At 39.1% G+C, this 13,205-nt stretch overlaps 1 protein-coding gene across 2 annotated transcripts in view; it reads right to left on the bottom strand.

Annotated features, from left to right (window-relative positions):
• Positions 1 to 2,140: 2,140 nt before the first annotated feature.
• LOC109474764 (vam6/Vps39-like protein) overlaps positions 2,141 to 13,205 on the bottom strand; it is a 74,353-nt gene continuing 63,288 nt past the window's right edge. Inside the window, exon 28 of one of the 2 annotated variants that reach the window (XM_019775125.1) lies at positions 2,141 to 2,739. In XM_019775125.1, coding sequence (XP_019630684.1) covers positions 2,658 to 2,739 — 82 coding nt within the window. In that variant the 3' untranslated portion in view covers positions 2,141 to 2,657. The remainder of the gene's footprint in view (positions 2,740 to 13,205) is intronic. The other variant, XM_019775126.1, reaches the window with a different exon arrangement.

Genomic DNA, 13,205 nt, shown 5'->3' with positions numbered 1-13,205 from the left:
CTAGGACAATGAAAGCAAAATGGTTGTTATTCAGAATCTGTGCTTTAGAAAATTGATGCAATATGGTGACATTATAATCAGTTAGAAAATGTATTCCTTAAGGCATCCAAATGCAATTTCAGGGTGGCAAAACTGGGTTTTCAAAGTCAATTTTTAATGTAGCAGGTTGAATCAATCCTATCCCATAGCATACTGATATCTGTGAGGTGAAATATAATGTTGCTGATGGAAAACAGTTCCTGTTTTTGTATGGAATGCTGGTTCTATGTATTTATAAGTTATACTATTAGGAAGTACCCAAAAATAAAGAGATGCCTCATGTAGGTTATTTCATTTATATATTTGATGCTTCAAGTAATGATGACCAAAATGTACTTAAACGCACTAACTGCTAGGCCAAGAGGTCTAGCCAAGTGGCGGTGCTTAAATCCTACTTTCACACAGGGGTATATGTTCCCCCACAAAAATTTGAACTTCTTTTTCATCCTCCGAAATGCTAGTTTCTGCGTTAAGGACAAATTATTTACGTGGTTTCATTTTAATCTTAGGCCACATCAATTTAATTTGTAAGTTCTCGGATTCGCCTCTTTTTTTTCCTGATTCGCAAAAAAAAAAAAAAAAGTATCTGGTTCTGAATCAACTCAAATATGCTCATATTTTGCCCCCAACAGTTGAGTCCTCATCTTCCTAGTTGTCATTATGATAGTTTTTCCATTTATCAATGCAGTGGCTTGATTAAAAGTTCAAAGTTCACTGTTAAATATCAACCCAGCCTTTTTTGTTGACACCATGGCTCCTATCGTAGCATTTGGGGCTATAATAGGATACCTAGACCTGTTTTTAGTTTTATTTTTTTTGCCCTGTAGCTTCATATTTTTTCTGAAAAAATCTGAGAACCAACAAATTAAATTGGTGTGGCCTTACAGTTTGGCACTATTGATGATGTTGCCATGATTGTTGTATTTTGTCCATCACGGATGGTTGAAATCTGTCTCCATCCAGTGGGATGTTGGGACAGACGCTAGCGAGAGCCTGGGTCCGTAGTCAGTAGTCAGCAGGAAAGAATGCACTGTTTGGGATAGGCTCAGTCTGAGAGCGCAGTGTTTACCCTCCAGCTGCTGTGACATGTCACTATCTCTCCCAAATTCCACACCAACAAAAAAGGCAACTGGAATGGTACATTTATGTACACATACCACAAATACCCCTCACAAACCCCCCAAAGAAAAATGTGGTTCCTAAACGGCACGGTGTAAGACGATACATCAATTGTCACATGTGTGACTTTTACTCCCCGTGGAATATTAAAACTGAGACAGGCATGCATATGGAATTCTACATGTATGCCTGGAAGTATTGGGAATGTGGGAATGAAACACCAAATGTACATATCATTTTTTCAAATTTGATCAGCTAAGTCAAGATCCATCATAGAGCACTTGTGGGTAACTGAAAAAAAGCCGCTTCGTTTTAAAATCATATTATATGTACCAAATGAATGTTACATACAATATACATGTACCGTCAAGAAATAAACTAGTAAGCATGAAAAACAAGGCTCTTGAATGCACTGCAAATAGAATACATTTATTGTACATTCATTGTCCTTCTTCATAATATCAATTTATGAATAATTATCATAATGCAACATATCCAGACATTTCACAAGCATTTGCATCGTAAGGGATAATTGAATGTGAAACATCATCGTAAACTGATATTCCAAATTTGCCAACTGAACCCTATCTGTTATCTTCCAGATTGTAAATTACGTGATTGTCTGCAACCAATAAGAAATGTATTTGCTAGTATGATGATAAACCATGACTGCACATTTATCATTTATAGTCATTTATAATCAAAAAAACTATCTATAATCAAAGAAAAGCATTATAGTAAGCCTACACAATCATTTCATGAGCTACTGGTAAAGTGGGTACTAATTACAATAATTATCAGTTTCAACAAGAAATTTAGATTTCAGACTTCCAGGGAGTGTGCAATCCTTGGGATCCTAAATTCCCCCATGTCCCCTCTACTTCCAGATTCGGGGGGGGGGGGGACCTCCAAGTTCACCCCATTTCCTGTGTCTGACTTCTAAATCACCTGTCATTCTACCTGACAAAATTCCTGGACATGTATGCTGTTAACCTACATGTACTTTGTCCAGACAAACAGATACACAGACTTACAGATCAGCCACCTAAAACAATACTTCCATACCCAAAAGTGAAAAAAAAACAACTGAATATGCTGTCATAAATTTAGTCACAGTGGTAGTGTTACATATATCTTGGCACTTAAAGAAGTAGACGTGTCTTGCCTTACACATTTCACATGTATACTGGCAACTAATGACAAATATGACAAATTTTGCACACAACTAACTTTTTTCGGCCTTAGTTTGGTCTGCAGCAATCTCTAAAATATTGGTAAGCATGTTCATCCTTAGAATGCAATTAAAGGTCCAACATTCTAAGAATACAAGTTCTTATAAGCGGTTAACATTAAATTTTTATATACATTGCATGAAAATGAGTCTAAGCTTGCGAATGATATCATAAACTTCAACCTTACTTTGTACACTGTTCATAAATGATTCCTTGAATGTATTTGAACATGTCAAGTCATACTTTTCCTCCATGCCAGTGTCGGCGCTAGCTGTCTACAGGGCAGACGTTTCTGTCTTTACAGCAGAAGTAGTGCACGATCACCCCGTTGGGATACCTGGCAAAAGCACTGCAAGAAAAAAGACGTTGTGATCAGACACATGAATGTAACTACAGTCAACCTATGTAAAAGGCCACACCAATTTAATTTGTTGGTTCACGGATTCGCCCGCTTAATTTTTTTTCCGATTTGCAAAATACAGTCAACTCCAAATGCTCATATTTTGGCCCCCACACTTAAAGGAAGTCCCTTCTCTTTACAGTTGTTACAGTTTTTCCATCTATCAATGCAGTGGCTTTATTAAAAGTTTGAAATTCATTGCTTTAATTATAAACCAGCCTGGTATGTTGACTTTATGACTCCTATCATAGCATTTGGGGCTATTATACAAATGTAGGGTGCCGCGGTATGTTTTTCTTTTTCTTTTTTTTTGCCTTGGCGCTTCATATTTAAAAAAAAAATAATCCGAGAACCAACAAATGAAATTGGTGTGGCCTAAAAACTAGTTATAAAAAAAAATGTTTTCTTCTACATACTTCAAAATAATGCGGTCATCATAGGCAGAGATTGGGCCATGTCCTTGTCACGGTCGTATTAATGCTCATCTCCATGGGGAAAACATCGGGACTGAGAAAAAGCGGTTGTTATTGCTTGATATTGTCATGGAACTCTTGTTTCTCTATCGTAGGATCTTCAGGACATTGAATGGCCCTGAGCTAAAAATGCACTTTGCGCACCGTCACTATCACCGTTAGTCATCGTTTCTCCTGTAGTTAACTTTAACGACAGGGCTCTGTGCACTGCCGTGTATACTAGTAACTCTGTGTAGGGCCACAGTAAGTAAATTTTATGGATGACATCCTCCGCAGACTCCAAATCTAATGTGAGAGGGCAAAAAAAAAAACAAGGTGGGCCCAAAAAAACAAGATTCCTATATTTTGAAATTTTGACATCATGAACCCTGTTAAACAAGAAACGATAGCTATATAGTGCTAACTTTACTGCCACCTGTCACAACATCCATTTGTCACTGAAACAACTTTGAAAAGGGAAAGTTTTCAATCATTGTACAAATGGTTTTGATTCCATGGGAACGTATAAAAGGAATAAAATACATCACCGCATCAAAGTAAAAGTCAAAACAATAAATCAGAGCCTTGTCTTGTCTCCTCTCTTCATGGTTACTGTAAGTCTCTTTAGATTCGCGGGGCCTAAAGTTCGCGGTTTCGGGAAAATGGACCATCCGCGGTATTTTTAGATTCGCGATTTCTCCTTGGCTATTTTTCAAAGAAAAATTTGTAAAGTGTATATAAAATAATAAAAGTTCGTGTTCCGGCATTTATATCCTAAAACGCGGCGCAAAAATTTGTTTCGTGCACCGCGCGAGACTGCCGGTGGTATAGATGACGATCGATCTGACGCACGTGTAAACAATTTTCTTTGTTCGGAAATAAGCGCTAAAACGCTATTTTCCACAACTACACATTGATACTCTAGTGAAGAAATGCATAATCGAAAGAATCTTTCGGGAAAATATATATTACTAAAAATATTTATGCCGTCTTCGGCGAGATTTTGAACCCGGAAGTATGCAAAGGTCGCCTTCGGTTTTGTAGCGGCCCACGGTAGCGTTTCTATCCAGCAAAAAAAAAAAAACGACCCGCAAAGCAGGGCGCAAAAGAGAATCAACTAACATTTCCCAGGTACCAGCAGTTATATTTTTAATCAAAATATTTGTAGATATGCCCGATGTGCCCGCAATTTTCAAGCGCCCGGGCGCGCATGGCCGGCGCTCTGCACACAGAGATTTTTGTCCGGCGGTGCACGTTTGACACGGCCAGTGCCTCAGTATCGCGATTCGGTGTCTCATAATATTATAATTTTTTGACATCAGTATAGCTTAAAAAATTTTTGGTACTCAACATACGTACATTTGCTAAGAATAAAGTTGATTTGCAGTGATTTGTGTTTGTTGCGTGTGTTTGTGTTTCGCTTACCGTTGTGAATGCATGTGGGGAGGGGGGGCGCACTTACGCAAAACATATTCGCGGGGAAATAGATTCGCGGTAGAAAGTTCCCCGCGAATTCCGCGAATCTAAATATACCGCGGAAATTTGTAGACTTACAGTATCTGCCATATACCTTCCAGCATGGCAAGGCATGTCAGTTTGCCCATTTTCGGAATGTTGACCACTGTCAAAGGGCAACAAAATTTCTTGTTTTTTTTCCAAAATCAGGCGAAAATCAATGCGCGCGCGGATGTCATCCATGAAAATTACTTGCTGTGGCCTAGATCAGGAAAGATTAGGACTACATGAGAAGCACAGACAGGGCTTTCCTGTCTTCAAAGAAAATCTGGCAATACCAAATATACTTTCTGTAGTCTAGGGCGCTAAATTAAAGAAAAACTTCAAGGCATCCAATACAATTTCTTGGCGTCAATACAAAAAATATTCTGGATGAGGTAATCTGTCAGATATTGACATTTACTGCCTTTTCCTGGCACATTTCTATCATCATTTCATACTTGAAGCGTATGAAATAGCCCCAAAACAAGCTACGTGAGGAGTCCCTTTACTTTTGGTACCACCAATAAATAGTTAGAACCAGCCTACAGTAGCAAACATGCGACAGCCAGCACGTTGGCAGAACGTACTGCACCTGCGCAAAACCCGTAATGTATTGTACATAGCACTAAGGCAGAACGTCTCATATAAGGTTGTATTATTTTGCTCATATAAGGTTAGCATTCCGACAGTAGTTTTCAAATGTTGTGTCGTAAAAGATATCGTCTGCAACAGGGAAAATTCTGATGCAACGTTGACCAAAAATCCAACGAAAACCGTGAAAATCCAGGGTTCTGCGCAGGTGCAGTACGTTCTGCCGACGTGCTGCGACAGCCACTGTTTTCAATCAATGACATCACATTTTTCCTGACTATGATATAGGGTTGATTAAACATTCTACACTAAAAAAAACAGTTTGCCTTTTGCCAATAGTTGATCGTGTAAAACAGCTTTGTGTAATGTACATGTATCTGAATTATCACACAGCCAAACTGTAGAAATCCAGCCAAACATTACTGTGTCCTCATACATGCCAAAATGAGCCAGGCTAGAGTGGTTCGAATTTAAAAAAAAGAAAGAAAGCATCCCGCAAACATCGTGCCTTTGATGTTACACAAGGTAATGGTAATAGTCATTGGGGAAACATAATGATCTTTTCATAGTCTTTTTCTACCCCAGCAATTTTGATGTTTAATGGTCGACTATTTTAGATACGAGCCAAGAGATTTTAGATACGGATCTTGAAAACGCGTGTCTGCCCCAGGCAGGTATGGAGTCTAATGGGGGCCCGCAAGCCCTTTTCCGTAGAGCGTAATCGGCCGTTTTAATTCTACGTAGAGCATGGACGGACCGCTCTAATTCAACGTAGAGCGGAATTGGCACATTTTTCGTAGAGCGTATTAATTTTACGCAATGCATTGTCGCCACTTAGAATTTAGCGTAAAGCGTAATCGAGAGGTTTCCTGAATTCAGCATAATACGTAGCCAGCTTCCAAAATTTAGCGTAGAGCGTTGTCGGGACCCCCCCATGCAGGCCCCCTCTAATGATTGCACTAGACTTGAAGTGGGCCGTACCATATTTACATTAGCCTCACAGCAGAGGGGTGATTACAATCCACACCTCCATACTTTCAGGATGACTTTTGGGGATGGTCTGACAAATTATCTTCTCTTCCATGCAAAACCCTTCATCATTTACAAAGATGACAGAAGAAAGGTTGATGCTTATCTAGTCATAACATGATTTATCATTCATCCTACTTTCCTATTAAGCCCGGACTGTCACATATTTTGTTGTATGCGGTTTATTGCAGATGTTCTAAGGACAATTGTGGATGCCAAAAATTTGGCGAATATGAATATGATGATGAATATGATAGAAAAGGCTGATGTAGATCCTTGATGTTCAGTTGTGTAGAATTTCTGAAAATTATGACATTAGTCCAAAGTTATATCCAGCCAATACACAATTTTGTCTAGATTGGGAAGATCAAAATTTAATAACGCAAAATGATTTCTGTACAAAATCATGTGAAAGTTGTGAAACAGTGCCCTATTTTGTACGTATCAGATGTCATATCATGTCACTCTCTACTACTGACATACATGTTACGTAGGTAAATGCAGTCCATTTATGCTCCGACATTGTGTAATATACATGTATATACAGTATCTACTGTGGATTTATGATCAAACGTTTAAGTTTCCATCATGACCACAGTTTTAGGAAATGTTTTCCTACTAAACTGTCAGGCTCATAAACTCTCTCAATGCCTGTAGCTGCTGCTATCAGGGATTGACCAGTAATACACGTAGATGGAGGAAGGCTCATTCTCTTCTTCGCAAGCTCCGAAGAGAACTATGTTTCCCGTCTATTTCACAGACAAACACACACAATTAGGGTAGTGAGCTCACCGTCACCTCAGTACGGTCGGGCATTTATTACCTCCATGAAAAATGGAGGTATTGTTTTTGGCGTGTCTGTCTGTATGTATGTATGTAGGTATGTATGTCTGTCTGTGTGTCTGTGTGTCTGTCTGTCTGTGTTTCAGCAACTTTGTGGTCAGCATAACTTCAAAATGCCTTTATGGATTATGATGATATTTGGTATGTTGGTAAGTCTTAGGAAGACAAACGTCAAGGTCAAATATGGGCCTCCTGGTGGATGACCTTGGTACTGCAGCAGAACTTCCGGTTTTTGTATCTTTTGTCCTGAACATGCTATGGTCTTGATGTTTTGGTGACAGATTGCTTTTCCTGTCAGGAATAAGTGGTGTGAGTTTGGTCCCCCTAGCAGCTTGTTCTGGAACTGCAGGGCACTTTCTGGCGAAATGTTTAAAAGCCAATAAGTCAAGATAGGAACAACATATTTTCATAATTTTTGGTGTGTAGGTAGCTGAGAGAGAGATGTACATGATGAAATGCAAATTATGCAAATGAGGACAAATTATGCAAATTTGCATAATTAATGAGGAAATTCTATAATTACAGTGTTTTACATTATACTACTTTCATACATGTAATGTATGTAACCTATGGCAGGCAGAACATCAACAGATACTAATTATGCAAATGATGACCTAATTTACATAATTTATGCAAAAATTCTATGATTTCTTAATGGTGAATGATGGGAATGTCATACTTGGGACATCTGTAAGTTAATCAAAAGTTCACATACATCACGATGCATATATCATGTTAATGCGGAGGTAATTTGCATAATTAAAGAGGAAATTATATTTTCATGTCAAGCCCATATTTCATGGAGGTATGAAATCTCGGAATTCTTGTTGCAATTGGCTCCTCAAATCAGTAACACCATTACTCTCTACACATTGTAGCTCTCATAGCATGTACGTACTTATACAGGAGCCTAATACAACAACAACAAGTCATGTGCTGCGAGCTGGCGACCTATTTTACCCTGGTTGCCAATTGTTAAGCCAAAGTCGGGCTGGTCGGTTAAACCATGGCTCTATCCAGCGGATGTTTAACGCATCCTGACTTGTAAGTAACTTCTAACCGGCGAAGTTCAAAGCTCATCTGCGTGAACAAGGTTGAAAACATCCTGGCTAAGCAAATGATGCGTTACAGGTACACCTGAATAACTACTGACCGTCGTAAGTTAAGTGGTTCAAAATACGACAATAACACAATTCTGGAGTATATCAGAGGTTACAGCTACACAACATACTGAGTACAGCAAATGGCCACAATGTGACTGGGAACGCTAGCAAGGCAGGTATCTTGCAGAGAAGAGACAACATGAAGGTTATGTAACAACTGATTACGTATGCCATGTCGCAGGTACAATTGAGGATAACGTACAGTGCTATGACGAAATGTACGAGTCTAGATAAGTCAGTAAGAACTAAGGTAGCGCGAAGTCGTATGAGATGAGAAAACATAACTAACGTTCTAGAATCCAGGTGTTCTCGGGTTAGTCATGGGAGGGTTGGGTGGGAATGTGACCGTACAGAGAAAGGTTGAGCCACGAATGACACTTACGAGGGTTAGGGAGGAAGGGTCAGAGGGTAAAGGGGCGGAATAATTAGTATCAGGGTAGGGATCACGTGATTGTCTGTTCAGCCGACGGGAAACGAGATTGTTTGGAGTCTATTTTTCAATAGTTTATAACATTTCATGCCGAGTCATCACTTTTCATTTATTTGTTTCTTTTCATTTTTGAAGACAAGTATTTCAATAAATCACTGTGTAAACTGACATTGCCTCATCATTTTTCCAGTGTATATTTTTTCTTTACATTCATAACCACCCCTGTAGAATCCTTCTTGATGGTTCGACCCTACACAAGATGCATCGTTACACTGCAGTGTGACAACATGTCAAACGAGCTGATTCTAATTACAGACCTTAAATACAGTAAATCAGCACTGGGACTGCCTTAATTGAATTGGACGAGTTGAGGGTAGGAAAAAATTTATCTTCACCATCAACACTGGGCTTCTAGAAAATTGTACGCTCATAATTCCCTTGAAGCATGGAACTAATAAAATGGTGCTATTTTATCTCATATTGATAGGGCCCAGCAAAGCTGTTTGGTAATAATATATCATTTTCATCCCTTCAATGAAGTCATAATTTTGTCAGGCTCAGTCTACATTTCAAGTGTCAAAAGACGAGCTGGTTTAATACATAATACTGTATGTGTTAGTCCAGTACTCAGACCAAAACAAAGATGATAAAATGTAAACAAATCCTAGTTTTTTGTCATGTCCATATGGCATGACATTGCATTTGTACTCAGTGAATATACATTGTAGTTATAGTTAATGTGATATGGTAGATTTAACTCATCGTGTAAAGAAATGAACGGAACATTGACTTCAAAAATTCAGATTGTTCAGATCCTGCAATTGGGACCTTCAAGATAACAAAATCATTAGATTTGTGGTCAGAATAACAAATAGCTCTGGCCACAAGTATTCCCTTGTCCAGACACAATTTGCATTTATCTCATTCGACAATAACATCCTCCTGGAAAATGGGAACATATGGCTGGCGAACGCCTCACTTGTGAAAAAATCCCGGGTACGTATCGGCGTCAGAGTTGTGGCCTTGTGATTTCCCAATGGGCGAAACCAATGCGGAAACACTGAATATTTCATCCACCATTAAAGTATTACATTCCTGGGGCCACTTCAATATATTCCACTCACGTTTGGGCTCTTAAGGCCTTAGGAAAAACTTTTCTGTTTCAGCTTCCTTAAAAATCCGCTGATACTAGCCTTTTCTTTTAGTCGACCACTATAGCAAGCCCATAAAATTTTCAATCTGACATCTGAGACATTATTTCACGTATTGTTAGAAGCAGATTTTTATTGTCCTTTTTTTCAGTTTTCATTGACTATAAGCCTGTTTTTACACAAGCTCTCGGCCGGGAGTTAATGACCCCACTCCAACCTTTGGGGCGGGCGGCTGCCAGGAGTGTGATTTAGTCACTACAGGCTTTCATTGTCCCTTTTATGTCCCTTCCAAACCAGCAAATGATCATTAGAAGGGATACATGTAGGTCCTGGAGACAGCTCTGGTCCTGCCTGATGCACTTCAGATCTACATGTCATGATAAACTGTACTTCTTGTTGGATCAATTACAAAATACAAACAAGCACAAGAGCTACCTACCATCCAAAATTCATGACCCTAGCATGTCCAGATCGCGAGATATCAAAACCAGAAGTTCCGCTGCAGTACCAAAGGAAGCCACTAGGGGGCCCAAAATCTCATCATTTCCAGTTTTCGTCACACCCTACGCTTCAAGTAAGAAACGAATCCAACTAGCCGTTTGTGAGTTTTTTTGTTGACCAACAGAATGACAGACAGACAACAGACAAACGCAGTTGAAAATATAACTTCCATGACATTTCATGGAGGTAATAAATTATAGATAATGATAACGTACACAAATATACATAAATAACGATAATGTATACAAATATACATAGATCACTTCTGCCGAAATCTAAAAAAAAAATCCCTACCTATACAACTGTAGCTGGCCCAATTTTTGTTAGGAACAAATCAGAAACGCTACATATTTTCCCTAGGCCTACCGAAGATCTAATGATGAAGTTGGCCTCTACACAGAGAACCCTGTGATGAGTGGAGCCCTCCAGACTAGACCAGTGGTTACAGCAGAGCTGGTGAGTTCAGGGTCAATACCAGCTGCCCATCTGTCATTCACAACTGTTTTACTGCACACAACTGTTAATACCTAACACCTGTGATGATCTGTTATTGTGATGATATGAGAACATTCTTTTATAGAATAAATATTTACAATATTTTGGAGCGAACAAGACCAAAACATCAAAAATTTTAGGGTGGATATTAGAAATTTGGGGGAGGACTTGGTGGTATGGCAAAAATCTATTACATTTAATCAATTAAGATTAAGATTACAAATAATCTTTTAACCACTTTTAACTTAAAATTCTAATGCTACTATAGATCATGGAAAAAACAACAGAGCTATTTGTAAATTTGTCACCATCCCCCATGACCATTACTGACTTGTCCCTAACCAGACAGATGCAAAGCCAAGGGAAGTGGCTCCCAATGTCAGGCCATTGATTAGATTTGAGCTCCAGAAATAGCCTGGCTGGCTGGAAATTGCCAGAAAAATCAATGGACAGGTTGAGGTTTTTCCGTTAGAGTCTACAGAGGTCTGTGGTTACTTGTTCCCTCTTCAAACTATCTACCATTTTCTGAATGGTTATCTAGGACTATTCCATTTAAAGTGTTCAGAGGGGTGGTCACATCGTGAATGGGGGGAATAACCAAAAGTTTGCTACAGGCAAAGGAAGTAGAAAATTCACCGACTGAAAAAAAAAGAAAGCGTGTTTCGTTTCTTGGGCTATTTGATTCTGTAGTGCTAAGCCAAAGAAAGAAATCATTTATGTGCCATGTTCTTGGGTTTGAACCCACAACCTCCCAAATATACAAGGTGAATGGCAGGGCCTGTCTTCCCACTAGGCAATGGATTGTACCACTTTTTTTGGGGGGGGAATGTCGGAGTTTAAATTGCAAAATTCCTGCATTTTTAAATCATCACAATCGTCATACAAGGTAAAGATTATAATCCTCCTTACATCATACCGGGCCGCGATAACGTTCGATAACGGGTTCCGGACCGGTCCCTACTTTACGGTATGGCCCGGGCTCCATGGCTTCCATAGAACGATTCGAACGCGTTTCGCCCTAACTGCGTTTGCCGCTTTCGAAAATCTGAATACAGAATCTGGACGTTGGAATTAATGTTGTTGCATTTGAGGGTTCAGGAGCACCAACTTTTGGCTCATCTTGCATTGAAAGGCGCATTTTCTTGTGTGGGTATGACATAAATAAAATACAACACGGTGTAGTCCGCATCACCCTCAATCCTGGCCCTCCCGCAATTCGACCTGCGGTCGGGCCAATACCTCGGGCGATACGGAATACCCCGTGTTGTATTCTATATATATATGACTTCTGAAACACAATGAGTTCATGGTGACAAAATTATCATTAAACAACAATAAATACGATATGTCTTGATGATTACATTGAAGGTGAGCTATTGGACATACCAGGATAATCATGCTCCAAATGAAAATGGTATTTGACAGAAATGCAATACTCCTTAATAATAAACCATGGGTCAAAAGAGGATTATTATAGTGAAAGAATAAACTTAGTCTAGAGAAAATTTTGCAAATATAAGAGGGCCTGCATGGGGGGTCCCGACAATGCTGAATTCGGAAACCTCTCGATTACGCTTTACGATAAATTCCAAGTGGCTACAACGCATTACGTAGAATTAAAACGGCGAATACGCTCTACACAAAATGCGTCAATTACGCTCTACGTTGAATTAGAGTGGTCCGTCTACGCTCTACGTAGAATTAAAACAGCCGATTACGCTCTACGGAAAAGGGCATGCGGGCCGCAATATAACAATCATAATTTGCCAAAGAGAATCAAGAGAATGATCAATACAGTAAAAATTTGCATGTTGTAGGGCTCAGGACGTACATTGTAAAACTACAGCAGCATACAAAATGTATCTCTAGCTCATTTCATTAAACACCAGAATGATGGTGGTTCAATAAAGTTTCATAGTTGGTATCATTAGGATTCACGTTGAGTACATGATACCAATGGGGCAACAGCTTAACTGATTGATAAAAACAACAGGGATTTGCGCAGATCAAACAAGTTTCACAGTTGGCTCTCAATCATAAGTTAAAGCTAAATGTAGCTTTTGTTGAGGGAAGCTACAATCAACACGTCAACTTAAACAGGTTAAACTTTTATATTTCCTTTTAGATCCTTTCATATTGGTAGTCATTGGTAGTTGAAATTTTGGTTAGATCCATAATGACACTAAGGCCACACCAATTTTGGTACAGGTAATTTGTTCTAGGATTTGTCGTCTTCTTCTTTTTTCTGATTCGCAACCCCCCC

Source organism: Branchiostoma belcheri, unplaced genomic scaffold (genome assembly GCF_001625305.1).
Source record: "Branchiostoma belcheri isolate BF01 breed outbred unplaced genomic scaffold, Haploidv18h27 scaffold317, whole genome shotgun sequence".
Classification (NCBI taxonomy): Eukaryota; Metazoa; Chordata; class Leptocardii; order Amphioxiformes; family Branchiostomatidae; genus Branchiostoma; species Branchiostoma belcheri.
The sequence above is the reverse complement of the archived record's forward strand: the minus strand, read 5'-3'. Positions and strand labels throughout refer to the sequence as shown.